The following is a 27551-nucleotide window of genomic DNA, read 5'->3' on the forward strand; positions in this document are numbered from 1 at the left end:
GGGAATAAAGATAAATATATAGGAAGGTCAGTGATCCCAATGTTATTAATAGGGAATAAAGATAAATATATAGGAAGGTCAGTGATCCCAATGTTATTAATAGGGAATAAAGATAAATATATAGGAAGGTCAGTGATCCCAATGTTATTAATAGGGAATAAAGATAAATATATAGGAAGGCCAGTATTTTTTTTCAGAAAAGGTGGAAGCCCTACTTGTGAGAGAATTGATCTAATATGACCGTAAAGCAATGGAAGGCTTTACAAAAAACACATTTTCCATAGGAAATTATTAGCCTGTTACAAAGACACCTCAACTATGCATAATGATCCATAATATTCTAGATGTGTGTAGTATTTTTTCCATTTACAGTGGCTGACGTTAATGCTAGTTTGTAAAGCTAAAAGCCGTGTACCTTTATTCCTTCGATTCTAAAGCCCAAGGTTGAGGTTGAACTGATTGTCTCTCTCCATTGCATGTACCGAGGCTTCGTCACCGCTTGTTGAGAATTCTCTTCATCGGTGGGGGCTAGTGGATCTACTTCAATCATTTTCTTATACATGTCCTTCCTTAACTTTGGTTTTCCTCTGGCTTTTATCAGCTCTTCCTCCAAATACGTCCTGTGTGAGTAATTAAACAATTCCATTCGTATATTTTAGCTTTGATGAATAAATGATCATAAACAACATACATCATGCAGCGATGACTTGAGCAATAAATAAATACAAATACAGTGGAGGTTTCCTAAAAGAAGCAATTTTACGACATTGTTTGTATATCCTGAGAATTAAACTCAATTATGTTTTACTATAAAACAGAAAGCATTGTCCATCCATGGAAAATACAGCAAACATGCTGCTACAAACTGGGTAGAGTAGTGGTTGATTGTGTATCAGTAATGAATGCGGAAATTATAGTATTTACCGTGACATGGGAGCGAGGGGTTTTCAAAACAAGCATTTTGGGCAAGGAAAGGGCTTTCTAGATAGTACGATTGAGGGTTCACTTATTATTATCGGACAAGGTTAAAAGCAGGGGCGTAACTACAGAGGAAGCAGACCCTGTGCTTGCAGGGGGGCCCAGTAGAATAGGGGGCCCAGTGAGGCCCTAATTAATAGCCAATTTTAATATGTCTGGGTAGAACAGGCCACCTTATCAATATTTTGGGGCCCTAAATTGAATTTGCTGTGGGGCCCAGTGACATATAGTTACGCCACTGGTTAAAAGTTTAATAACCAAGCAAGTGTGTTGTTGTTTTTTAAACCAAATCTGCATCTCTTGTGCTCATCAAATTGAGTGCAAAGTATTACAGCCAACGCTCCATACAGAAACTTTCAAGCACCACTGTATCCAGTATCAACCAATAGGAAGAATTTAATCTCTTCCACCAACTACTCTCTAGTTACACACTCCCCCTCTAAATAATGGCGTGTGCTATTGTTCGTCTCTGGTGTATGAAATCTTGACAATTCTTCAAGGATATCCTCCTAGAAGAACCCACTCCTCCAGTAGGACCACAAAATACCCTGTACTGGGGTAAGCACTTGCTTTGACAGATAAAGGGATACTGACATGGGGAAAAAAAATTCAAAAGGAATCAGTTAATAGTGCTACTCCAGCAGAATTCTGCATTGAAATCCATTTCTCAAAAGAGCAAACAGACTTTTTTATATTCAATTTTGAAATCTGACATGGGGCTAGACATTTTGTCAATTTCCCAGTTGCCCCAAGTCATGTGACTTGTGCTCTGATAAACTTCAATCACTCTTTACTGCTGTACTGCAAGTTGGAGTGATATCACCCCCTCCCTTTTTCCCCCCAGCAGCCAAACAAGAACAATAGGAAGGTAACCAGATAGCAGCTCCCTAACACAAGATAACAGCTGCCTGGTAGATCTAAGAACAGCACTCAATAGTAAAATCCAGGTCCCACTGCAACACATTCAGTTATATTGAGAAGGAAAAACAGCAGTCTGCCAGAAAGTGCAGGCACAAGTCACATGACCAGGGGCAGCTGGGAAATTGACAAAATGTCTAGCCCCATGTCAGATTTCAAAATTGAATATAAAAAAATCTGTTTGCTCTTTTGAGAAATGGATTTCAGTGCAGAATTCTGCTGGAGCAGCACTATTAACTGATTCCTTTTGAAAAAATTTTTTTTTCCCATAACAGTATCCCTATAAGTAGTTTTTTTCAACATGGCAACATGTAAAGCATGGGTGGATGTTCACAAAAGGTGAACTTTCCCTTTAAAAATGTTTAGAACAATATTTGGCAGGGGGTGTTATATTCTACAGTGCTATATATTAAAATATATTGGAACATTCCGTGAAACAACATTTCATCCACAGACTTAATGACCTCCCTGGTGAGATTATCATGAACCTTGCTGAATTCTTGTTTCACCAAATGTGAAAAAAAAAGTCTGAACAAAGCATTGCGCATGGGAGGACCCTTGATTTATTCAGCTGCAAAGAAGAACATGGGCTTTATTGTAATATGACCTTTTAAAATGTTTAATAACCAAATAAAGGTATCAGGTTAGTTCAGAGTGCAGTTAAATAAAAGCATTGTAGCCAACATGAATTTCAGAAATCAAATTTATATCTCTACCTGTGTAGTCTTTGGCCTTTGCTGCTGTTTAGATTGAGGGTGGGGTGAGGGAACTCCCAGTATAATTATAATTATAAAATATAATCAAATAGCACCTTGTAAACTGTGCAGTTCCTGCAAACATTACTTTTAGGTGTGGCACCTGGAATATTGTATATGGGACTAGCACACAAATTAGTGCTAAATAATCACTCTCACCGTTTTTTGTAGCGTCGGGTGTCGACTGTGACTCTGTCTGCTCAGGTCCGGTCCATACTCCAAATTATGTTTCAGCAGTACAGTAGTGAAAAACTCATTTATTTGTGCAAGTTTCGGACCCGAAACGTTGCTTCACTTGTTGCAAAAATAAATTTGTTTTTCACTACATCGGAGTACTGCTGAAACATAATTTGGTATATGGGACTAGCGAAACACTATATATTTATCAGAATAGTCAATTCGAATTCAAATTAACACATTCACATTCAAATTTTAATCCCCCTATTCGAATGTAAATTTGAATGTGAGATTTCTCAAACCTCAACCACGGGAACTAATTTGAATATCAGTCACCTAAAATTTGCCGAGTTCATGTACAAGTCAATCTTCCATTTGGAGATGTTAATAGCCTTCCTGACGTTCAAGTTTTTTTCAGGGAGAAAAACTCGATTTGTACGAATCGAATACAATTCGAATTTTCCGGTCGGAACCATTGGATCGAATATTAGCCATTTAAGTTTTTTCTTAAATAACCTCCCAGTCGAATTGTGAGTATATTTGAATTTAAAAATATTCACATGTATTTCGAAATTCGACCTTTGATAAATGGGCCTCCCCGAGATTGGCTTCCAAGTTAATGCGCATAGAATGGTACCAGGGCAACAGTAACAGAACTGCCAACAAGCACAGATGCCTTTCTGAACAAAAGGCACCTGAATATCTGGATGTGTTTCATTACAGTGTAAAGCTCCCCATAGACGCAACGGTTCTTCTTGCCAAACGACCGATTTCAGGGAAGTCCGACCAATCCTTCGAAATTATCGTGCGGTTAGTGGGATTCGAACGATCGTACATCTTACGATTTTTCAGCCGACATCTGTCAGGAAATTGATCGACCAGGTCAAAAAATCTTTGTCGGTCCCAGTGCAATCTCTCTATGTTTGCAGGGCCAAGCAGGCAGCTCCCCTTTGTTTTCCTGGCAAATTGGTCTTTTTAGTTGATGGTAAATTCGTACGATCGTTCTGAGAAGATCGTGGTCTCACGATCAGGATCTGATCTTTTAAAAATCTCAACATCTATGGCCAGCTTTAGCCCCTATGTTTTCTGCCTGTGCTCATTTCTGTGTAGCCACCTTTAGTTGGGCAGAGGAAAGCCAATGACAGCCTCAAAAAACACAACAACAGAATAAAGGCCTCCATACACGGGCCGATAAAAGCAGACAGGAAGCTTATTGGCCCATCCAATGGGCTTCCCCGATCGATATCTGGCCAAAAGTCGGCCAGATCTCGATCGGGCAGGTTAAAAAATCCAGTTGGATCGCGGCCTCATCTATGCTTCTATGCAGTCCCGCAATCTGACTGCCCGTGTCGGATCCATTATGACCCACGATCGGATCAGCCCGATATCCCCACCTCAATGTGGGCATATCGGGGAGAGATCCGCTCGCCTTAATATCTTGGAATTAAAAATAATAAATAATGAAAGTAAATTGCAAAAGTGCTTAGAAAAGCACCCTCATCTATTTCACATTCACTTATTTTTAAGGTTTACTTAACCATTACATTTAAAACTTCAATTTTGGAAAATAGTTAAAAGTAAAAATGGGAAAACTAGAAAAAAAGAGTCTTTATTTCTGGTGAGCAATCTGAAAACAACTGAACTGAAAAAAAGTGTTTGGAAGGTGAACATGTAATGTAAATTATTTTTAATGGAAATTACCAATGGAAAAATACATGCATCACTTAGTTGCCTGAATTTGCCTTGCAATGCAACTTTGGGCTCCTATGGGAACCAGACGCAAAATGTGTGTTTTCACAATGTCAATTTACATTGATATTAGGGATGCACCGAATCCAGGATTCGGTTCGGGATTCGGCCTTTTTCAGCAGGATTCGGATTCGGCCGAATCCTTCTGCTCGGCTGAACCGAATCCTAATTTGCATATGCAAATTAGGGGCGGGGATGGAAACCGTGTGACTTTTTGACTCAAAACAAGGAAGTAAAAAATGTTTTCCCCTTCCCACCCCTAATTTGCATATACAAATTCGGTTCGGTATTCGGCCGAATCTGTCGTGAAGGATTCGGGGGTTCGGCTGAACCCAAAAAAGTGGATTCGGTGCATCCCTAATTAATATCTCTTGGAAGGGAACTTCAGATGTTTGTTACCTGCACTGAGGGAGAGCACAGACGGCAAAACATCCTGTGAATCTGTGCCCCAAAATAAGAAATAAACAAAGATATAAATGGAGAAGAATACAGTTGGATAAATGTTGCTCCCCTGTCATATTGTTAACATACCCCTGTCATCAAATAAATCACCTTCAAACATTTTGGACATTTTGTCACTTCCATTAAATACAAAAAAGCAAAATGCTGCATTATATTATTTAGAATTTCTTATTGAGGGTCCGGAGACAGAGCAGATACTTATGAAACTCTACAAGTAAACATGTATTTCCCACCTGATCCCCATCTTACAGTCCATAACACAAGGCTCGTCGAAGCTATTGAGCAGGTCATCCAGTTGTATATAACTTTCTCCATCTCGTTCCACCACACCATGGAATGCCGGGACACAGTGACCCAAGGAGTCCTTCATTACCAGCTCAAAGGCATTCTTCTCGTTTTCCGAGTAGCGTTTTAGAATGGTACCATTAGCTGCTGCTTTAAAACTTCCTATGGAACAAAACCACAACAAATTAGAAATAGAACTAAGCTGTTTCCATCACTTAATAACATACCACATTCACTATAATACAGTACGGCATACATATATTCTCCATACATATATTTTATATTCTCCATAGATATTTTAATCAGTGACCCTTTTTTTTGCAATATATAAATGATGATGTAAGATATGACACAGTCTACCTTATATATTAGTTTCCAGGTAATTTTATAAAATGACAATTCCGTCTCTTTTAAAACCTGTATGAGGTTACCTTGGTAACAAAAAGACAAGTGCTGGGTGCCCACATCGGCGACACTAAACATTGTACTTTGTGATGTGCTCTGAACAAAACAGCACATTGAGATCTTACAAGCAGGTCAAGGACAGCTAAAGCTGCATGAATAAAGAAAACAGCAAATATGAATTAAATACCAAGGCTGCAAGAAAAAAGACTCAATTGCATTTAACCTCAAAGTGGAAAAAACATTTCCTAAAGTATTGCTACAAATTTTTTTAACAGCCTGGATCTACCACTACCTATGGGCTAGTCTACCTAGTTTTAGTTCCAACAGCATTGTGTCATTTATAATGCCCTCCCCATTATAACATTATTAACGCTATATCATTCCATTTGGGGCACGAGGACTTCCCTAGAATGCAGTTACATAACTAATACTTAAAGGGTTGTTCAACTTCAAACATGTTTTTCAGTTCAGTTGGTTTCGGATAGTTCACCAGAAATTAAGACTTTTACCAATTATTTTCTATTTGTGACAGTTTTTATAATATTGAAGTGTAACGATTTTCGTTTTCACCTTCAGCTGTGGGAGAGGGTCGCTGACCCTGTAAACTGTACTAAATTGATACATTTAGTTTATACATTTGTATGCGCGGGTCCGTTTTTTGGAACCCATACCCCACACCTGAAATCCGCAACCCGCATTTTTCACGCTTGGACCCGCTACCTGACCTGCAAGTACCACAACCCGGACCCGCAACCCGCTGACCATCAAGAATCAGAAAGTGCTGTCATTGTAAACCGGAAGTGACATCATCGGCAGTAGGCGTGCTCCGAAAAAAGGTGTAAAACAGGATGTACTGTCATTGTAAACTGGAAGTGACATCATCGTAAGTAGGTCTAGTATAGGTCAATCTAAAAAAGTAGGCGTGATCAGAAAAAAGAAGTAAAATTGCTATTGAGAAGACCTGCGGCCCAACCCGCAACCCACAGAACTGGCGACCCGCATCTATACCCGCACCCGGAACTTCTACCCACAACCCGCAGGGTACCACAGGTTTTTGCGGAGACCCGACCCGCTGCAGGACTCTACCCTTCGGAGCAGAATCCCGGAATTTCATTACAGGCAGCTGTTAGAATTGATACAATAGTTGCTAATATTCCACAGATGCTGCTGAGAAATGGATCAACTAAATGTATCAACTAAATGTATCAACTAAGTGTAGCAAATTGTAACAGTTCAGATGCTCCAGGATCACTGAGCTGCCAGACTGAAACACTAGAGACAGGAACATTGCTTTCCATCTTTTATTTTTTTTATAGTTTATCCAAAAGTTAGGTTTAAAGTTTAATGTTCCTGTCTCTAGTCTGGCAGTAATTAGAAAAAGGTCTTAATTTCTGGTGAACAAGCTGAAACCATCTAAACTGCAAAAAGTGTTTGAAGGTGAAAAACCCCTTTAAATTTTGGGAAAACAGTAAAAAAATAAAAAAAATGGAAAGCAATTGAAAAAAAGTCTTTGTTTATGGTGAACAATCTGAAAACAAATGAACTGAAAAAAGAGTCTGGAAGGTGAACAATCCATTTAAGTGCAAAATACTCAAAGGAGAACTATTAGGGCAGAGACACATGGTCAGATTCGCCCGGCGACAAATCTCCTCTTCTTCGGGGCGACTAATCACCCCTAACTGCCTCCCGCCAGTTAAATTGTAAATTGCCAGCAGAATGGCAGTCGGATCGATTCGTTTTCCGCAGTTTCCTTGTGAAAACGAAGCAATCCAAGTGCCATCCCGCTGCAAATTTCCATTCTAGACGGCAGGAATTCAGTTCGGGGTGATTAGTCTCCCCAAAGAAGAGGAGATTTGTTGCCGGGCGACTAATCTCCCCGAATCTGAAGTGTGTCTCTGCCCTTAACAATGGGAAGCTGATAAATGTGATGAGGTAGTCTTTCTTTATATCTCTCTTTCTCAACGTGAAACACTCCCCTCCACAACATCAACATATCTATAGACCTGCAGCTACACATCCCATTATCCAATATTTGCTCGTTATCAGTTAAACACTCCAAGTTTGTACGTTTGTCAGGGCGTTAGTAGGGATGTTCCGGGAGTTCCTCGTGTTTGCCTTCAAAGCAAACAGCACCTGTCACTTCTCACAGGACTTCATTTGTGTGACAAGAATGACCTTCGCCTAAAGACTCTTGATGCTACAGGGCTGAAAATTTAAGTCCAGTAAATACTTTGTCTTTTAGAAACAGATAGTTGCTTTGGAGTCTGGCCAATGACTTTTTCCAAAGGTAAATAAGTTAAAGACTCACGTCTTATATCATTTTGCATAGAATTGTAGAGGAGGACCTTAAGCTGAAAAACGTCCATTAAAGGAGAAGGAAAGCTACGGAGGCATTTTATTGCCAATAGATCAGCTGCAATAGTGCAAGCTAGAATGAAATATTTTTTCTGTAGAATGTTTTACCATACCTGAGTAAAAAGTTCTAGAAACTCTCTGTTTGTTTAGATTAGGAGCTGCAGTAATAACATGGTGTGACATCACTTCCTGCCTGAGTCTCTCCCTGCTCTGGGCTCAGATTACAGTAGAGAAGGGAGGGGTGGGGGGAGAGGAACAAACTGAGCATGCTCTTGCCCAGGGCAATGAGGTTTAAGCTGAAGGCAGGAAGTCTGATACAGAAGCCCATGAGTACACAATAGAAGGAAAGAAATGTGGTGTTTCTTTTGACAGGGGACTCAGAGCAACATTACTTTGGGGATTTACTGGTATATTTAGATGGACCTTTCTGATAAGGCTTACTTAGTTTTAACCTTTCCTTCTCCTTTAAGACATTAAAATGGACAAAATAGCCAACCAAACATGAGAAATGATGGGCAGATTTAGTATGTTTTAGTATTTAGTAGACTATGTTGGCTTGGAGAGAGACGGCAGCTTCCATCCATGAAAGAACAGCTGTAAATTTCCCATGAACAATTTAACTAAACCTTGGACCACCATCCCAGCAGCCAAGTTTTTTTTTCTTACCTCCTCTCCATACACGTACTTTAAGTTTCCCTATTATGTCTGTGGAAGTGTGTGAATCATTTACAGTATACCAAGGTTTTCAGCCCAGTAATCTAGGCGCTCCTCAAGGCTGCTAATCAGTGAAACACAAGCCTTTCGCTAAGGAAAAGTTCCCGTAAAACGCTGTTCACCTACTTGTTTGTTGAGTAGTTTGTGTAAATTCTTTACCACCAAAGATGAAAGGTTAGAATGAAGGAGAATCTGTATATTATGACGCATTATTGGCTGAACTGATTGGGGTTGTAAATGTTATCAACAGGATAATTTATAACTATGTTCCACTCGCCCTATCGCCTGGAAGTGGTGAGCTCATTGTTCCATTGATCGCGTGCTGTTAAAAGCTTACAACATCCCGCGTGTTTTCTAGCATGTCTTTCTCCACTACTTTACCTAAACTGAAAACAAAGTAAGGCTTGTGGCACACAGTAAGATTCGGGGGAGATTAGTCGCCCGGCAACAAATCTCCTCTTCTTCAGGCGACAAATCTCCACGCAATGCCTTCCCACTGGCTAGAATGTGAATCACCGGTGGGATGGCATGCGTAGATCTTCAGTTTTCCGAAGTCACTCGAAGTTTCCTTGTGAAGCAACTTCGGAAAAGGAAGCACTACATATGCTATCCCACCAGCGATTTTTTCAACCTAATTTACTATGTTACTATGGTGGTCAGGGTCTCCCCTACAAGTTAAAAAAAAACAATTGGTGGCCAGGGTTCCCCCCAGATTGAACTTTCCCTCCAGCCTATTAATTCCTCATGCAGCTTTACTGGGACTCCAGTCAACAATGAAAAGATGATGCAGCATGTGAGCTCTCGCCCTGTCTTCCGAAGACTGCGGCTCTCTGACAGCAGGGGGCCCCGACTAATCAAGTAAGTACAGAAGACCTGGGCCCCCCTATGACCCAAAAACCTATGGGGGCACGGGACAACTGTCCTGCCTTTGCCCCTCTGATGGAGACTCTCTGCACATATTAAGTAATATATATATTTAGGGATGTAACAATGTACTGATAAGAGAAGCCTTTGTACAGATAAGTGCCTGCGAGTAAATTGTGTGCTGTATATACCATCTGACTAGTAGCCATATCTTTTCAGCAGAGATAAAGTCTATATTCCATGAAACCAGTAGAGATTTCCCTGGTTCATTTAACTTTCCTTCTAATCTAAAAATCAATCAGATTGGGTGATAAAGGGTATAAATAAAGGAAATAAGATTAAAATTCAATTCCCAGTCTAGTATTTCGGAAGTCACTTATGGTTATTACCCTTTTGTTGGCACAAACCAGTGCAACGTTACCACTGCATCCATGTACAAATCCAGACTGGCACTGCTGCAATCACAATCACTATTTTGAAGACAAGAGCAGCTTTTTTTATCTCCAAGTCCAACAACTTACAATGTGTTGTTCTTGTCTTCCTCTATCATGACCTATTAAAGTTCTTGTGCCTGCATGGTTCTCCTATGCCCACTTGTGACTCTAAGTGGAGACTAAGGGGCAGTTGTTTAAGGCCCAAATTGAAAATTCAAATTTTTTAATGGTCAAAACTCTCAAATTCGAATTGTGAATTAGCCAAACTGGATTCGAATTTTGAGATTTATCAAACACTGGCCCTTTAAAAACCCTAAAACCTGCTGAGTTCATGTATAAGTCAATTTGAGATGTCCAGGCATCAATTTGGACATGTTACTAGCCTTCCTGACATTCGAGATTTTTTCAGAGAAAATAATCGAATCGAGTTTAGCCGAATTTGATTCGAATCACGTTTTTGAGATGGTAAAATTTGTGCGAGTTTTAGACATTCGATTTTTTTATTAAATAACCCCAAATTAAATTTTAAGTATATTCGAATTTCATAGAGTTAAAAATAGGGACGCACTCAATCCAGGATTCGGTTCGGAATTCGGCCAGGATTTGGCCTTTTTCAGCAGGATTCAGATTCGGCCGAATCCTTGTGCCTGGCCGAACTGAATCCGAATCCTAATTTGCATATGTAAATTAGGGGCGGGTGGGGAAATCACATGACTTTTCATCACAAAAGAAGATTTTTTTTTCTACTTTTTCCTTTCCTGCCCCTAATTTGTGTATGCAAATTATGATTTGATTCGGTATTTGGCTGAATCTTTCATCAAGGATATGGGGATTCGGCCGAATCCCAAATAGTGGATTCGGTGCATCCCTAGTTAAAAAAAACTCACATGAATTCGAAATTCGACCTTTGATAAATGTGCCTCGGCCCATGTGGTAGTTAAAAAAAAGGCATCATCTTAATGGATAGTTTAATACTTGCAAACTTGTTAACTTGCTTATCTCTGTGCTTAATCTGCAATAACAGTTGGTCACCTCATGTGTTAACGCAGCCAAAGAATGAATATATCACACGCCATCTGCTGTGAATGATATTTGCTTATGGAGACTTGGAGACACACCAGCTTGGAACAGATGACTGAATGCTGTAAGTTAAATCAGTGAAATTGATGCGTAAATAGGAGAACAGCCCCAAGTAAGTAAAAGGGCTCTTATACCAATATTTATTTATGGCGGAGATCTTGTGTCACTCTTCCTTATTCTGAAAAACAGATCTCACAAGGATGCAGAGAATCACAGTTTGCTAACGGCCTCAGGTCTATAGGCCCCAGTCTACAGGCCTTGTTTTCACGGGCGTCTGACAATATGAAATCGCTTTTTCGAATTTTCCATCATTCTATACATCTCCATATGCCTCACATAGTTGCCCGAAGTTGCCTCACAAGGTGCCTTCAGGCTACTACGTAATACATACATTTTACCACTTTATCTATATTAATATATATATTATTGCTGGTAGGAATTCAGCTACATATGTCTTGTTGCTCTTGTTAAGCTCAGACAACAAAGCGTCCCATCTGCCAGGGACCTTAAAGGAAAACTATACCCCTCAAACAATGTAGGTCTCTACAAAGATATATTGCTTAAAACAGCTCATATGTAAAACCCTGCTTCATGTAAATAAACCATTTTCATTATAATATACTTTTTTAGCAGTGTTTGCCATTGGGTAATCATAAATAGAAAATTGCCATTTTAAAAAACAAGGACAGCCCCCTGGGATCATATGATTCACTGTGCACACAAACATGGCAAACAAACTATACTTGTGAGGTCACATGAGCCAATTAACAGACAGAGTTCTGTCTTTTGCTTCCACACTTCTTCCTGTTACAGTTAGAGCTGCAGTATTTCTGGTCAGGTGATCTCTTCCTGTTCCAGTTAGAGCTGCGGTATTTCTGGTCAGGTGATCTCTTCCTGTTACAGTTAGAGCTGCAGTATTTCTGGTCAGGTGATCTCTTCCTGTTCCAGTTAGAGCTGCAGTATTTCTGGTCAGGTGATCTCTTCCTGTTCCAGTTAGAGCTGCGGTATTTCTGGTCAGGTGATCTCTTCCTGTTACAGTTAGAGCTGCGGTATTTCTGGTCAGGTGATCTCTTCCTGTTACAGTTAGAGCTGCAGTATTTCTGGTCAGGTGATCTCTTCCTGTTCCAGTTAGAGCTGCGGTATTTCTGGTCAGGTGATCTCTTCCTGTTCCAGTTAGAGCTGCGGTATTTCTGGTCAGGTGATCTCTTCCTGTTACAGTTAGAGCTGCACTATTTCTGGTCAGGTGATCTCTTCCTGTTGCTCAAGTATTCATTTTGGGACTATAGTTTTCCTTTAAGTGTCAAGGCACACAGGCAGATTCTGGGAGATTAGTCGCCTGGCAACAAATCTCCTCTACTTCAGGGCAACTAATCTCCCTGAAGGCAACTTCGGGCAACTTTGGAAAACAAATTGATCCGAGTGCCATCCCACTGGCGATTTACATTTTATCTGACGGGAAGGCAGGGGAGGCAGTTCAGGGAGATTAGTCGCCCCGAAGAAGAGGAGATTTGTTGTTAGACGACTAATCTCCTCAAATCTGCCTGTGTACCCTGACCCTAAAGTGCATACCCCAAAATCTAGGGACAATAGATCAATTTCCTTATATATACTTTGACCAAATCCAGGGTTATTTCCTCTTATTTATCAATACATTTTCCCGAAAAATTCCAGTTCAGGAAAAAAATACAAAAACTTGTAAAAATCGTACGAAAATTCAGATTGTATGAATTTTTGGATTTTCTGCATGAAAACCCAGCGCAGATCACAATATAAAACAACAAGTAATGAGTCAGAAAGAAATATTTCACTCGATAAGGCAGTAAGTACACCGTGTCCTAAGCAAAACTTTTGTTAATATCAACATTAAAGGGGAAAATAGACCTCGTTTATATGAAGTTTTGTATAAGAACAGAGACTAAGAGGTTTAGAACCAGGAATCTAGAATCAAACAGGCCCCATATCCTGGACAGCACCTTTATTCTCACCTGTGTGCCCTGCAAGCTGTACCCAGCGTCTTTTGAAGGGGCTGAAAACAGGAATGTTCACCATCGTTCTGATCTTCTGCCATGATTTCTGTAGCCAAAAAAATATATAAATGTTAGCAAGTTCAAATACCTTGAAACTTTAACTCAGCGACATAACTTCCCTGGCACCTAAATATTGGGGCCTGTGCCCTCTCGCAAACATTTTTTCCCCAGACAAAATTGCTGGTGACCCTCGGCATGATAGAAATCATGGGATTTCATGTGTTTCTGGTCACCCATGGGCCTCCTCTACAATAGAAGCAGACTGGGTCCTACAGTGGCCACGGGGTCTGCTCCATCTCTAGTTACACCTCAATTCCCTGCTGATCCTACAGCCTTGGCACTAAGACATACTGTACTTCCCAACATTTGAAAAACGGAAAGAAAAGAAAAAAAGATCTTTAGGTGTTTTATGTGTTATAACCGTTTTGATAATGAATGTGAAATTGCCCTTTAGAGCAGAGACACATTTGGGGAGATTAGCTCATAATTTTTCCTATTTTAAAAGGGAAACTAAAATATAAACACGTAAGCTAAATTCATAAAGTACATTATTTAGGCTAATCCTCTGTTGGGCTTCATTTCTCTAAGTGAGCTATTCAGCTTGATCTGAATCTTAATGAAAAGCTTACTCTTCAATTGGTAAAATCCACATTTACATCAGGGAATATATTAGATTATTTAATTTCCTGGTATTTACACAGAGCTGATACATCTCCACAGCTCTTTACAGAGATCTCTGAAATATATCCTTCACATCAATCCCTTTCCCAGAGGAGCTTACAATCTAAGGTTCCTATCACATGGACACACAGTACGGTCAATTTTAGCAGAAGCCGATTAACCTGTCTGTATGTTTTTGGTATGTGGGAGGAAACCAAAGTACCCCGAGGAAACCCAAGAAGATAACATGCCAACTTCTTGCAGATAGTGCCCTGGCTGGAAATCTGAACTGCCAACAACTGAAAGGCAACCATGATAGTTTATTCCTGACTAAGAACCACTTCCCAATTAGAGTTACATCCTCTTCCCTCACCTTGTTCCATTGTGAAGTGGTGGATTGTGGGACTTGAGGTCCTCCAGAGAATCTGTGCACTACTCACTATGGAAAGGAGAGGGACCTCAAGTCAAGTCCCATCCATCCCCCTTTCTAACATTGTTCAATTGTGAAGTGTGTAACATAATTTTTTTGTATATGTAGAGATTTTTGAAAGTATTTTTGCCCCTTAGACACAACTGAAGAAGATCATGTGAAAAAGGGATTTTTACCTTTGTTTCCAGGATTTGTGTTTCTTTCTGTATCCTAAACATTAGCGTTTTAACCTTGTATTTGTGTTCCATATTTAACAAACACCCAAACCCAATGCTGTTCCATCTTTTAGAAGCTTTTTTTCCATTCCAATGTCATATCACAGTCATCGTACAGAAACTATAATTCTTTTGAATATACCGTATCATTTTTCTGTGACCTAGATGAGCCATAGCCAAAAAATTGTAATTTGCCCCCTGATGACTAAAGATACTAAGGGGCACATTTACTTAAGGTCGAATATCGAGGGTTAATAAACCCTCGATATTCGACTGCTCTATTGAAATCCTTCAACTTCGAATATCGAAGTCGAAGGATTTACCGCAATTCGAGGGATTTTTCTTCGACCATAGCAAAGCCTATGGGGACCTTCCCCATAGCCTAACATTGACTTCGGTAGGTTTTAGGTGGCGAACTAGGGGAGTCAAAGTTTTTTTTTTAAAGAGACAGTACGTCGACTATCGAATGGTCGAACGATTTTTAGTTCGAATCATTTGATTCAAAGTCGTAGTCGAAGGTCGAAGTAGCCCATTCGATGGTCGAAGTAGCCAAAAAAAACATTAGAAATTCGAAGTTTTAAAAACAGGCACGCTTGGGCACGATATACACACATTCTTTTAAATAACGACAAAACATACAACAAAATAATTAGAAGAGATGGCTGTAATGGCTAGAGAGGGAAGAAATCTCATCTGAATGGATTGTAAGACAGCGCTAACAGTAAGTTGACTCCATAAAACCATATGATATTGAGGAATACAGAGCTTGCCTTTTTCACTCATCATATCTCACCCCCTGCTCTTAGGTACAAAAACGAAATATTATTATGAATGCCACCGGTCTACTGGAGAATTTATATACCCAATATACATAGAATTATACAGGGACCCCCCAAATGCACATGTTACAGGCAGTCACCTAGAGATTATAGACAGCAAAGTATAGATCCTAAATTGCAGTTGAAGGGACGAGGGGATGTGTCTCATCCTGTGACAAACTATGCCGGGTAGTTTCATGGTTGGTCAGGAGAGGTCACTGTTTAAAGTAAATATATGGGAAAAGCTGATAAGGATAAGAGTCCTGGGTGTACCACCCCAAAATACTGATCCAAGTGTACAGACTTATAGCTCCAATCTTCACTATAAAGTAAAAAAGAACTACAGGTTTATTATAGAAAGGAAAGACCGCTAACCATAAGATTTCAATTCCCTAAGTAACCGTTCCCGATTTTCTCCTTCCTAATGTTTTCAATTCTGTGTTTGATATCTCTAAACCAAGAGAAAATTCTATACAGCGCTACACATCCACATATAATACTTGTAATACTTTAGCAAATTGTTTGGTTGAATTAATTAATAAAATAAAATCGCATTCATCAGAAGAAGCTGCCGCTCGTCTCCTGGGACTCTGCTTCTATGACTAAATAAGTTCCTTCTAAAAGCCATACTGGCTGCAGCTTTGGGTGGAGGGGAAAGAAGAATGTAGTTTGCCAGGGCAAGAAATAACACAACTAAATAATGTAATATTATAAAGAGGTTGGGTTGAATCAATATGGTTGAGTTGTGGTAAAACCTATGTGCTACAGTTAGGGGCCAATTCACCAAGCTCGAGTGAAGGATTCGAAGTAAAAAAACTTCGAATTTCGAAGTGTTTTTTGGGCTACTTCGACCATCGAATGGGCTACTTCGACTACGACTTCGAATCGAATGATTCGAACTAAAAATCATTCGACTATTCGACCATTCGATAGTCGAAGTACTGTCTCTTTAAGAAAAAACTTCGACCCCCCTAGTTCGCCATCTAAAACCTACCGAACGCAATGATAGCCTATGGGGAAGGTCCCCACAGGCTTGGCTAAGTTTATTTGGTCGAAGGATAATCCTTCGATCGTTGGATTAAAATCCTTCGAATCGTTCAAAGGATTTAATTCGATATTTGAAGTCGAAGGATTTTAATTAACCCTCGATATTCGACCCTTGGTGAATTTGACCCTTAGACTCATAAATCTTTGGACAGAGACAACTTTTCTCTAATTTTGGTTCTGTACATGACCACAATGGATTTTAAATGAAACAACTCAGATGCAGTTGAACTGCAGACTTTCAGCTTTAATTCAGTGGGTTGAACAAAGAGATTGTATAAAATGTGAGGAACTAAAGACTTTTTTTTAAACACAATCACTTCATTTCAGGGGCTCAAAAGTATTTGGAGAAATTAAAAAAACTGAAAATAAAATGTTTATTTCTAATATTTGGTGGAAAAGCCTTTGCTGGCAATGACAGGCTGAAGTGTTGAACTCATGGACATCACCGGATTCTGGGTTTCCTTCTTTTTAATGCTCTGCCAGGCCCAATGGTGCCTAGTTTAGGTTCATGGCTTCCATGGCGTTATCTTTCTTACAGCTTCACAGAGGCTCACAGTTATTTTAATTTATGATATGGTACCTGCATTTTCTGAAAATAATACCATCTAGTCCAGTGTTCCCCAACCAGTAGCTCGTGAGTAACATGTTGCTCTCCAACCCCTTGGATGTTGCTCCCAGTGTCCTCAAAGCAGGAGTTTATTTTTGAATTCCAGGCTTTGGTTGCATAAAAACAGATATACTGCCAAACAGAGCCTCAATGTAGGTTGACAATACACATAGGGGCTACCAAATGACCCATTACAGCACTTTATTTGGCACCCCAAGGTGGAAGGTCCCCATAGGCTTGGCTATTTTTTTTTGGTCGAAGGATAATCCGTCGATCGATGGATTAAAATCCTTCGAATCGTTCGATTAGAAGGATTTAATCGTTCGATCGAACGATTATTCCTTCGATCGTTCGATCAAACTATTCGCGCAAAATCCGAAGTCGAAGAATTTTAATTCCCCAGTTGGGTTAATTAACCCTTGATATTTGACCCTTAATACATCTGCCCCTAACTGTAACTGTACAGCTTACTAATGTACCATTAAAATATCATAATAATATATTCTTATCCAGGGAGGCTTAATGTGTTTTCCTTTCTATACACAGCAAGGTTTTTATTAGTGCTGCACCCGGGCAAGAACATTTTGCTCTTCATAAGCGCCAGCCAAAGAAGTGTCTTACTGAGCTACTATTTCTCAAACAATCTGTATATAGAGAACAGGTGTATCCTTCCTTTACATCCGGTTTGTACCACAGCTACAGCTGCCTATAGATCTAAAGTATCAACTGGCTGCGGATATAGAAGGGGCGCTGCTCTCAGAAGCAACGGCATAACGTGGAGACTCAATTCATCCTACTTTAAAGTGTCTATTATTGAAAGGTGAGGTTCACCTTTAAATTTACTGCAAGCAAGATGCTGCCAATGTTTTTTTTTTATGTATTCCTTGGGGTTTGGAGCAGCCAGGCCGCGGTTTCAGTGGCACATTGCAAGATGTACAGGAACGGGTTTAATAGAAATAAAAAATAATTAAACATATTCGTTAAAAAAAATCTTTTTTTTCCCCAGCAAACTTTAAATTTCAGGCTGCAGGCAAAAAAAGGAGTACCGGGTTTTAAGCAGATGTGTGTGTCTGGGGGTGTCTGGGCATAACTGGACGTGGCAAATGTAGACCAGGGGGTGGCTAAAAATGTCTGTTCTTGGAAAGCCAAGAAGGGTGGCACAGCAAAACCACAATAAATGAAAAATAAAAAAAAAAAGACCAGTTGCATGCCTCCCAACATTTTGGAAATAAAAACAGGGAGCGCGGTGAATTTTTTGACCATGCCTTCTTTTGTGGTCAAACCCCTTAATTACCATGTCCATTTTACAAAATTTGGCAGGTTATGAAAGTCTGAACATATTTCTGTGTTTTTTTCCCCCCAGTTATTACAGTTTTGCTAATGAAGGTGAATTGCCCTTTAAAGGATAAGTAAACCTGTAAAATAAGTGAATGTAAAACTGATGAGGGGGCTATTCTAAGCACTTTTGTCATGTACATTCATTATTTTATTTTTTTTATTCCAAGATATTAAGGGATACATGTACTGTTTATATGAATGAATTTTGTTACAACAGCGCCACCTGCTGGTCAGTTTCCCACCAGTCTGACCAGCAAGTAGTCAAGGAAGTTGTCAGGAGAAAGAAAGAGGCTGATGTTCTTCTGCTTAGGAAAGACGTGAGAAAGGTTTTTAATTGTATTCCTAAGCAGAAGAACATCAGTCTCTTTCTTTCTCCTGACAACTTCCTTGACTACTTGCTGGTCAGACTGGTGGGAAACTGACCAGCAGGTGGTGCTGTTGTAACAAAATTCATTCATATTAACAGTACATGTATCCTTTAATATCTTGGAATAAAACCAAAATAAATAATCAATGTACATTGCAAAAGTGCTAAGAATAACACTCTTATCAATTTTACATTCACTTATTTTCCCAGCATTCCCAAGGAGAGAAGATCCTCTAGCAGCAGACGTGTAGGAGGATGGGAAGTGCCGCACCATATGCAAGAAGTTGAGAAATTGTTGTGCAAGTGTAAGATCAACAACATAAGCCTTGAAATATAAAAGAAACATGAAAACTATTAATTGCTACATTTATAGACTATGTTTTTTTTCTGCAGTTTGCCACATATCTTCCACCAGTAAAATGTTGTGCTTCTAAAGCATTTTCCCTTTTAGGCTTAATTACGTATCCAGTTGGAACACTGTTACATTCACTAGAACCTATTACATTTAGGGGCAAATTCATCAAGGGTTCGAATAGCGAGGGTTAATTAATGAAAATCCTTCGACTTCGAATATTGAAGTCGAAGGATTTTGCGCAAAAACTTCGATCGAACGATTAAATCCTTTGAATCGAACAATTCGAAGGATTTTAATCCAACGATCGAAGGATTATCCTTCAACCAAAAAAACTTAGCCAAGCCTATGGGGACCTTCCCCATAGGCTAACATTGGGTTCGGTAGCTTTTAGGTGGCGAACTAGGGGGTCGAAGTTTTTTCTTAAAGAGACAGTACTTCGACTATCGAAAAGTCGAATAGTCGAACGATTTTTAGTTTGAATCCTTCGAGTCGAAGTAGCCCATTCGATGGTCGAATCCTTCACTCGAGCTTGGTGAATGGGCCCCTTAGAATCTTTAGGGAGTATTTAACATGTTAATACACAATGACCCTTTCTGTCCAAACTAGGAAAAAAAACAGATAATCCGTGTTTACCGTTTGAAAATATTCCGCGTCAAACCTGTTAATTCCTGAGCTGTTCAGTTGCTCTGGTGTTATTCCTAATTTCTCTTTCAAATGATAAAAAGTAAGTGAATAACCTTCCCCATCTCAGCTGTGGGGTTTATTGATCGACCCTCTCTGTAAGACGTTACCAAGGATATCAGATTTATCAATTCTGACACAATCAAGTATAAGATTTTGTATCTGGATTTCAATTATCTGCAATTATCAAAAGAGCAAACGGATTTTTTTATATTCAATTTTGAAATCTGACATGGGGCTAGACATGTTGTCAGTTTCCCAGCTGCCCCTGGTCATGTGACTTGTGCCTGCACTTTAGGAGAGAAATGCTTTCTGGCAGGCTGCTGTTTTTCCTTCTCAATGTAACTGAATGTGTCTCAGTGGGACATGGGTTTTTACTATTGAGTGTTGTTCTTAGATCTACCAGGCAGCTGTTATCTTGTGTTAGGGAGCTGCTATCTGGTTACCTTCCCATTGTTCTTTTGTTTGGCTGCTGGGGGGGAAAAGGGAGGGGTGATATCACTCCAACTTGCAGTACAGCAGTAAAGAGTGATCGAAGTTTATCAGAGCACAAGTCACATGACTTGGGGCAGCTGGGAAATTGACAATATGTCTAGCCCCATGTCAGATTTTTAAAATTGAATATTAAAAAATCTGTTTGCTCTTTTGAGAAATGGATTTCAGTGCAGAATTCTGCTGGAGCAGCACTATTAACCGATTCATTTTGAAAAAATGTTTTTTTTCCCATGACATTATCCCTTTAACTTCGCCTAAATTTCATACTGCCCTTGCATATACATATTTTTAACTAGGGATGCACCGAATCCACTATTTTGGATTCGGCCAAATCCCCGAATCCTTCACAAAAGATTCAGCCAAATACCGAACTGAATCCAAATTTGCATATGCATATTAGGGATGTGAAGGGGAAAACATTTTTTACTTCCCTGTTCTGTGACAAAAAATCATGCTATTTCCCTCTCGCTCTTAATTTGCAAGTAGGATTCGGTTCGGCCAGGCAGAAGGATTCGTCCCAATCCAAATCCTGCTGAAAAACGACGAATCCCGAACCGAATCCTGGATTTGGTGCGTCCCTATTTTTAACCACCCTTCCTATTATAGGTATGGGATCCGTTATTTAGAAACCCATTCCGAATTACAGGATGGCCATCTTCCATAGACTCCATTTTAATAAAATAAGTCTATTTTGTTTTTCCTCTAATAATAAAACAGTTCCTTGTACTTGATCTAAATTAAGATACAACTAATCCTTATTAGAGGCAAAGAACCATAATGGGTTAAAAGACCAGTAACATTTATTGTTTTGTTTTTTTTTAAAAAAAGTTTCTACTTAATGAAAAAAACACCAAGACAGTTTTAACTTTTAATTCGCAAAGTTTTTATTAAGAAATGACCTACCAATTGCTTGCGCTCCTCTTTAGAAACGGCGACAGGGCGACAATCCATCGTGTGGCGCTCCTTTTCTCCTCCCTGCCTTCTATAGGAGATAGCCAGGGAGGAGAAATAGGGCGCCGTATGATGGATTGTCGCTCTGTCGCCGTTTCTGAAGAGGAGCGCAAGCAGAGAATCGGTAAGTAATTTCTTAATAAATTAATGTTTAAATTATTTTTTAGCAGACTTAAGGTATGGAGATCCAATTACTTATCCAGAAAACCCCAGGTCCTGAGCATTCTGCATAACAGGGGCCGCTAACTGTAATTGCATTTGCAAGGGAGTCTGTGCTTCCTGTCAGAAAACTGACTCTGACACAAGGGCTGCAGATAGAAAGACAGATTGCTGATAGGGGTATAGTGAAAAGTAGGGATGCAGCAAATCCAGGATTCGGTTTGGGATTCGGTCTTTTTCAGCAGGATTCGGATTCAGCCGAATCCCTTTGCCTGGCCAAACTGAATCTGAATTTGCATATGCAAATTAGGGGCAGGAAGGTAAATTGTGTGACTTTCTGCAATAAAGTCCTCTTTGTTGCCATTTGAGATTGCTCATCGTAGACCCCACAGATTGAGGACTATAACATATCTCCCAACATTTTGGAAATAGAAAGAGGGACAAAAAAGTTTGCTGTGCAGAGGGAGGCAAACTTTTTTGACCACGCCCATTGTGTGGCCACACCCCCTAATCTCCATATTCATTTTACAAAATTTGACACAATAACACAATTTGTGTTATTACAGTTTTGCTAAATAAGGTGAATTGCCCTTTAAACGGCAAGTAACAGTTTCCCCAGGAGACCTGCTGTTGTTACAATTGTATCTTTGCTTATCTTAAATTTTTGCAAAGGTATCTAAGTGCAGCTGCCACATATTCAGGGCTCTCTGCCAAAAGCCAATTACGTTTTAGAAACATCGTATCTTTTTCTGGCTGTTCAGTGCAGGAGATCAAAGAGCAATTTGGGACATTTCAGTAACAATCAGGACTGTCTTGCGAAAAATGGGACAGTTGGGAGGTATGCTATAGGGATTTCAGTACTATTGTCTCTGGGCTTTCCGACACAATTTCTGATTATATTTGTAGAATACTGTTCGCTTAATAAACAAAGGAACACTAATTTAATAGGGACTTGAAATGTAATTTCAATTGAAATCAAGGCCATGCATTATGCATCTGCTTCCTTAAAGTGATGTTTTTTCCAAAACGCATCAGTTAATAGTGTTGCTGCAGCAGAATTCTGCACTGAAATCCAATTCTCAAAAGAGCAAAAAGATTTTTTTATATTCAATTTTGAAATTTAGACATATTGTCAGTTTCCCAGCTGCCCCAGTCGTGTGACTTGTGCCTGCAATTTAGGATGGAACTGCTTTCTGGCAGGCTGTTGTTTCTCCTACTTAATGTAACTGAATGTGTCTCATGTGACTGAATGTGACCTGGATTTTACTATTGAATGCTGTTCTTAGATCTACCAGGCAGCTGTTGTGTTAGGAAGCTGCTATCTGGTTACCTTCCCATTGTTCTGTTGTTTGGCTGCTGGGGGGGGGGGGTTGATATCACTCCAACTTGCAGTACAGCAGTAAAGAGTGACTGAAGATTATCAGAGCACAAGTCACATGACTTGGGGCAGCTGGGAAACTGACAAAATGTCTAGCCCCATGTCAGATTTCAAAATTGAATATAAGAAAATCTGTTTGCTCTTTTGAGAAATGGATTTCAGTGCAGAATTCTGCTGGAGCAGCATTATTAACTGATGTTTTCCCATGAAAGTATTCCTTTAAATACAACACAGCTTGGCAAGTGCCTCAGGCAGTTACAGTTTTACTTGCAAAATCTCTGTGCAATCAGGCCTAGCCTCTTGGGAAGTATGCGATGTGAACAAGGCAAATAACATTGTTATCTGCTGGGGTTGTGTTTGCCTTTGGAAAAAAGCCACACCCAGTAATCAGCCTTTCCAGTAAATATCCACTTTAATGATCTGATTACATTTTGCGTTACTCGTGTATGAAAACACGTCTCCCAGTTTTTATTTCTGAGAAGTGATTCGGATGAATAAGGGCGGACACACGCTCAGATTCGGGGAGATTTATCGGCCCTGCCATAAATCGCCTTTTCCTCGGGGCGGCTAATCTCTTAAACCTTATCAGAAATGGAAATCCCACGTACAGCACTGAGTTGTTTAGGTATGGCCTCGCTGCAGTTTCTGCTTTAGGGCAGAGACACGATCAGATTTGGGGAGATTTATCACCTTTTCCTCGGGGCGACTAATCTCCCTGAACTGCCTCCCGTCGGCTAGAATCTAAATTGCCAGCACTCAGAGCGATTCGTTTTCCAAAGTTACCCAAAGTTTCCTCGTGAGGCAACTTTGGGCGACTTCGGAGAACGGAGAGCACTGATTGCCATCCCGCCGGCGATTTAGATTCTAGCCGACAATAGGCAGTTCAAGGAGATTAGTCGCCCCGAGGAAAAGGTGATAAATCTCCCCAAATCTGATCGTGTCTCTGCCCTAAAGCAGAAACTGCAGCGAGGCCATACCTAAACAACTCAGTGCTGTACGTGGGATTTCCATTTCTGATAAGGTTTAAAAGGAAAATACAGGTAATGGACCTGTTATCCAGAATGCTCAGGACCTCAAGTTTTTTGGATAACGGATCTTTCTTAATCTAGATCTTCATACCTTAAGTCTACTAGAAAATCATATAAACATTAAATAAACCCAATAGGCTGGTTTTGCCTCCAATAAGGATTAATTATATCTTAGTTGGGATCAAGTACAAGATACTGTTTTATTATTACACAGAAAAGTTTTAGGATTTTAGGATTATTTGGATATAATTGAGTCTATGGCAGATGGCTTTTCTGTATAATGGGTTTCCTGGTAACGGATCCTAAGTATAGAGACCCAGAGTCAGAAGGAAATAAGGGCATTGCACGAGATTCCAAATATATAGTCCAAGAGATATGAATATTTAAGGAGTGCACAATCGGCAGAGAGTGCCTGAAAGAGGGATGTTATTGGTGCAGTGAATACTTTGAGTACTGGGAATAGTGTTATTAATTCATAAAAAGTAATAAAAAAGGAGTCACTACTACACTACATTCATATATTTATATATCATCTCAAGAGGATCCCGATTGAATGGAGATCTATTTGGAGCCCCAGCTATCTAATACCTTATATCATATACACACCTGGTATCTCGGGAACAATATAAGCAGCAACCACCAGTCTCCATTGATTTATTCTAGAACCACCGATTTCAAAAGAATGTTTGGCATGAGGTCCTTACAACAAACAAAGCAGCAAAATATGTGATGAATGTGTGAGAAAGCGAAGCACTATTTACTAGTTAGTCAAGCTCTTCCAGCTTATCAGAGAGAAATATGCATCAAGGCACAGTGAGAATATATACAAATAAACTTGCTCGGTCAGCACAGACAACACATAGGCGTAGATTTACTAAAGAGCGAAGTGGCTAACGCTAGTGAATTTTCGCCAGGGTTGCCACCCGCAGGGACAGGCGCCAATTTGATAGCGAACGGGATGGGACCGTCGATATCGGTCATTCGCACTCTATCGCCAGGCGACTTTTCGTTGAAAATTCACTAAATGTGGATTTTACTGAATGTTACCTCGTTGCCTTCGCCACCTCAGACCAGGCGAAGTGCTAAAAAGCAGCTCCATCCTCCTCAAACTTCACTTACATCATATCCTGTGAGCCAAAAATGCATTAAAGTTCAAAAAACGCTGGCGACTTTTCCCTTTTTGAAGTAGGATTGGCTGCAAAAGTCCTAATAAACTTTTTTTGGGGAACCGGTTTTCTCCAGACATTTCCTAACTCGGGATGGGCGAATTTTTTCGCCTTGTTTCGTGCAGAAATGACGCCCATAGACTTGTATGGTGTCGTGCGTCAAATAAAAAGACGTGCGTTGAAAACATTTCGCCGACGCTTTAATTTCGCCAGCGAATTTTTGGCGAAACGAAACGGGTCAAATTCACCCATTCATATACATATGGAACATTCATTTTACAGTGGGCTCGTGTGTAGGGCATTATATTAACTCTCTTGTCTTTATTAAGGTTCCCTGGACATGTGTTTTAAAAAGTGTAATTTGTAATATTTGCACCAACATTTAACATAAAGACGTCATACAACTTTAAATTTCCTGCCCTATGCAAATTTATAGCGACACGCCGAATCCAGGATTCGGCCTTCTTCAGCAGGATTCGGCCGAATCCTTCTGCCTGGCCAAACTGAATCCGAATCCTAATTTGAATATGCAAATTAAGGGCGAGAGGGAAATCGCATGACTTTTTGTCACAAAACAAGTAAAACCGTTTTCCCCTTCACATCCCTAATTTGCACATGCAAATTAGGATTCGGTTCGATATTCGGCTGAATCTTTCGTGAAGGATTCAGGGGTTCGACCGAATCCAAAATAGTGGATTTGGTGCATCCCTACAAATTTACCTGAGCGCAAGATCACTAGCGAATTTTTGCTAGGCAGAAATGAACATTCGCCAGCGTTCGGCACCCAGGACGAAACTTCGCATATAAATGAATTGGCGTAGTCTGAGCGAAGTGTTGAAATGAGTGCAAAACGGATGCTGAAGAAAATTTGCCGCAGTGGCATAACTACCGGGGGAGCAGAAGGTGCAACTGCACCAGGGTCTGTACCCCCGCAGGGCCCACCGGCAGAATGCACTCGCTGCAGCCGCAAAGAAAACGCACGATGAGGGTGGGGGTGGGGCCCAGGGGTGCTTCGCCAATGAGGCGAGTTGAGGCTGTCGCCTCAGGCGGCAGAGCCCAACTAGGTACCAGAGACGGCAAAAATGCTGCTCCTAGTACTTTAAGAGTGAATTTCCGGGGGAGGGGGGGCAGCAGCAACTGCTGCTGCTGCAGGTGGCGGAGGGGCCAGGATCACCCCTGGTGGGGCCCCGCTGCATGGCCTGCCCCCACCTAGTTCCGTTACTGATTTGCCGTTAAGTAAATCTGCTTCATGGTGATTGTCATCTATTTATGCTATAACAAAAAAAAACAAAAACAGTAGGATTATTACAAATCACTTTCCATTTTGGACAATGACTGTTTTTTTACAAGCAAGGACACACCTTCATTAGTGTTGTCAGGAAACCCTGCTTGAAGCTAATGGCAGTTACAGGAATCCCGTCAGTTCTGTTAAGGGCAGGTGACTAAACTGTTACTCACAGGATAACTTGAGCCTAAATGAGTAAAGAAAGAATTGCTTACACCTCACTGTGCCATAGACTTTGCAATGTTCCTTTCTTTAAAAAATGTGCAACTTCAAAATGACTGTTTTGCCTCCCTGTGGAAACTGGTGAAGTGACCATTATTACTTCTATTCTTTTTAAATAGGGCCTATAATAATAAGGGGCACATTTACTAAGCTCAAGTGAAGGATTCGAATATAAAAAAACTTAGAATTTCGAAAAAAAATTTGGCTACTTCGACCTTTCGACTACGACTTAGATTCAAACGATTCGAACTAAAAATCGTTCGACTATTCGACCATTCTATAGTCGAAGTACTGTCTCTTTAAAAAAACTTCAACTACCTACTTCGCCACTTTAAACCTACCGAAGTCAATGTTATCCTATGGGGACCTTCCCCATAAGTTTTCTAAGCTATTTCTGATCGAAGAAAAATTGTTCTATCGATCGATTAAAATCCTTCGAATCGTTCTATTTGAAGGATTTGATCGTTCAACGATTTTTACTTCGATCGAACTAAGTATTTGCGGTAAATCCTTCGACTTCGAAGGTTAACTAACCCTCGATATTTGACCCTTAGTAAATGTGCCCTTAAGTGTGTACAGCTTAAAAAAACAGAAATATAAAACCTGTATCAATACATTAAATACATTCCATATATAAGATAATCACGTTTCTTCCTATTTATAAAATGTGTTTAAGCATCATTTATACATCAGCAAAACCTGTTAGCAAGATTATTGATTTCACTAGAACAGTCACTAAGTCCTAAAAGCAAATATCTACATTGTAGACTTTTATTATTGGCAGACTAAGGCCAGGACTATCAAAACTTATCAAAGTTCAAAATAAAGTTCTTACTGCGATTCAAGGTTTTCTTTCTTGAACTTAAACCCAAATTTTCTGAAACTTAAACGTTCAAGATTTATTAAAGGAGAAATAAACCCCCCCTAAAGTTAAAAGCCCCCAATCACAACCCTCCCTGCTTCCTCTCCGCGTAGGGGCAAATTCACTAAGCGCCGAAAATGCGCTAGCGACGGCTTCGCCAGGCGTAGTTTCGCCAGAGCTGCTCAAATTCGCAAAAATCCTAAGTTGCGCCCAGGGAGGCGAAAGGTAGGGAAGTTGCACTAGCGTTAATTCGTCAAGCAAAGTGAATTTGCGCTAGCAAAGTT

General features: G+C 40.0%; 1 protein-coding gene across 2 annotated transcripts in view; it reads right to left on the reverse strand.

The window, feature by feature from the left end:
• itpka.S (inositol-trisphosphate 3-kinase A S homeolog) overlaps nucleotides 1-27551 on the reverse strand; it is a 49381-nt gene that overhangs the window by 9790 nt on the left and 12040 nt on the right. For both annotated transcript variants that reach the window (XM_018232223.2, XM_018232222.2), the window contains exons 2-4: nucleotides 13162-13249; nucleotides 5273-5486; nucleotides 416-620 (exon numbers count right to left, since the gene is read on the reverse strand). In XM_018232223.2, coding sequence (XP_018087712.1) covers nucleotides 416-620; nucleotides 5273-5486; nucleotides 13162-13249 — 507 coding nt within the window. The remainder of the gene's footprint in view (nucleotides 1-415; nucleotides 621-5272; nucleotides 5487-13161; nucleotides 13250-27551) is intronic.

The sequence above is a fragment of the Xenopus laevis genome, chromosome 8S (assembly GCF_017654675.1).
Source record: "Xenopus laevis strain J_2021 chromosome 8S, Xenopus_laevis_v10.1, whole genome shotgun sequence".
Classification (NCBI taxonomy): domain Eukaryota; kingdom Metazoa; phylum Chordata; class Amphibia; order Anura; family Pipidae; genus Xenopus; species Xenopus laevis.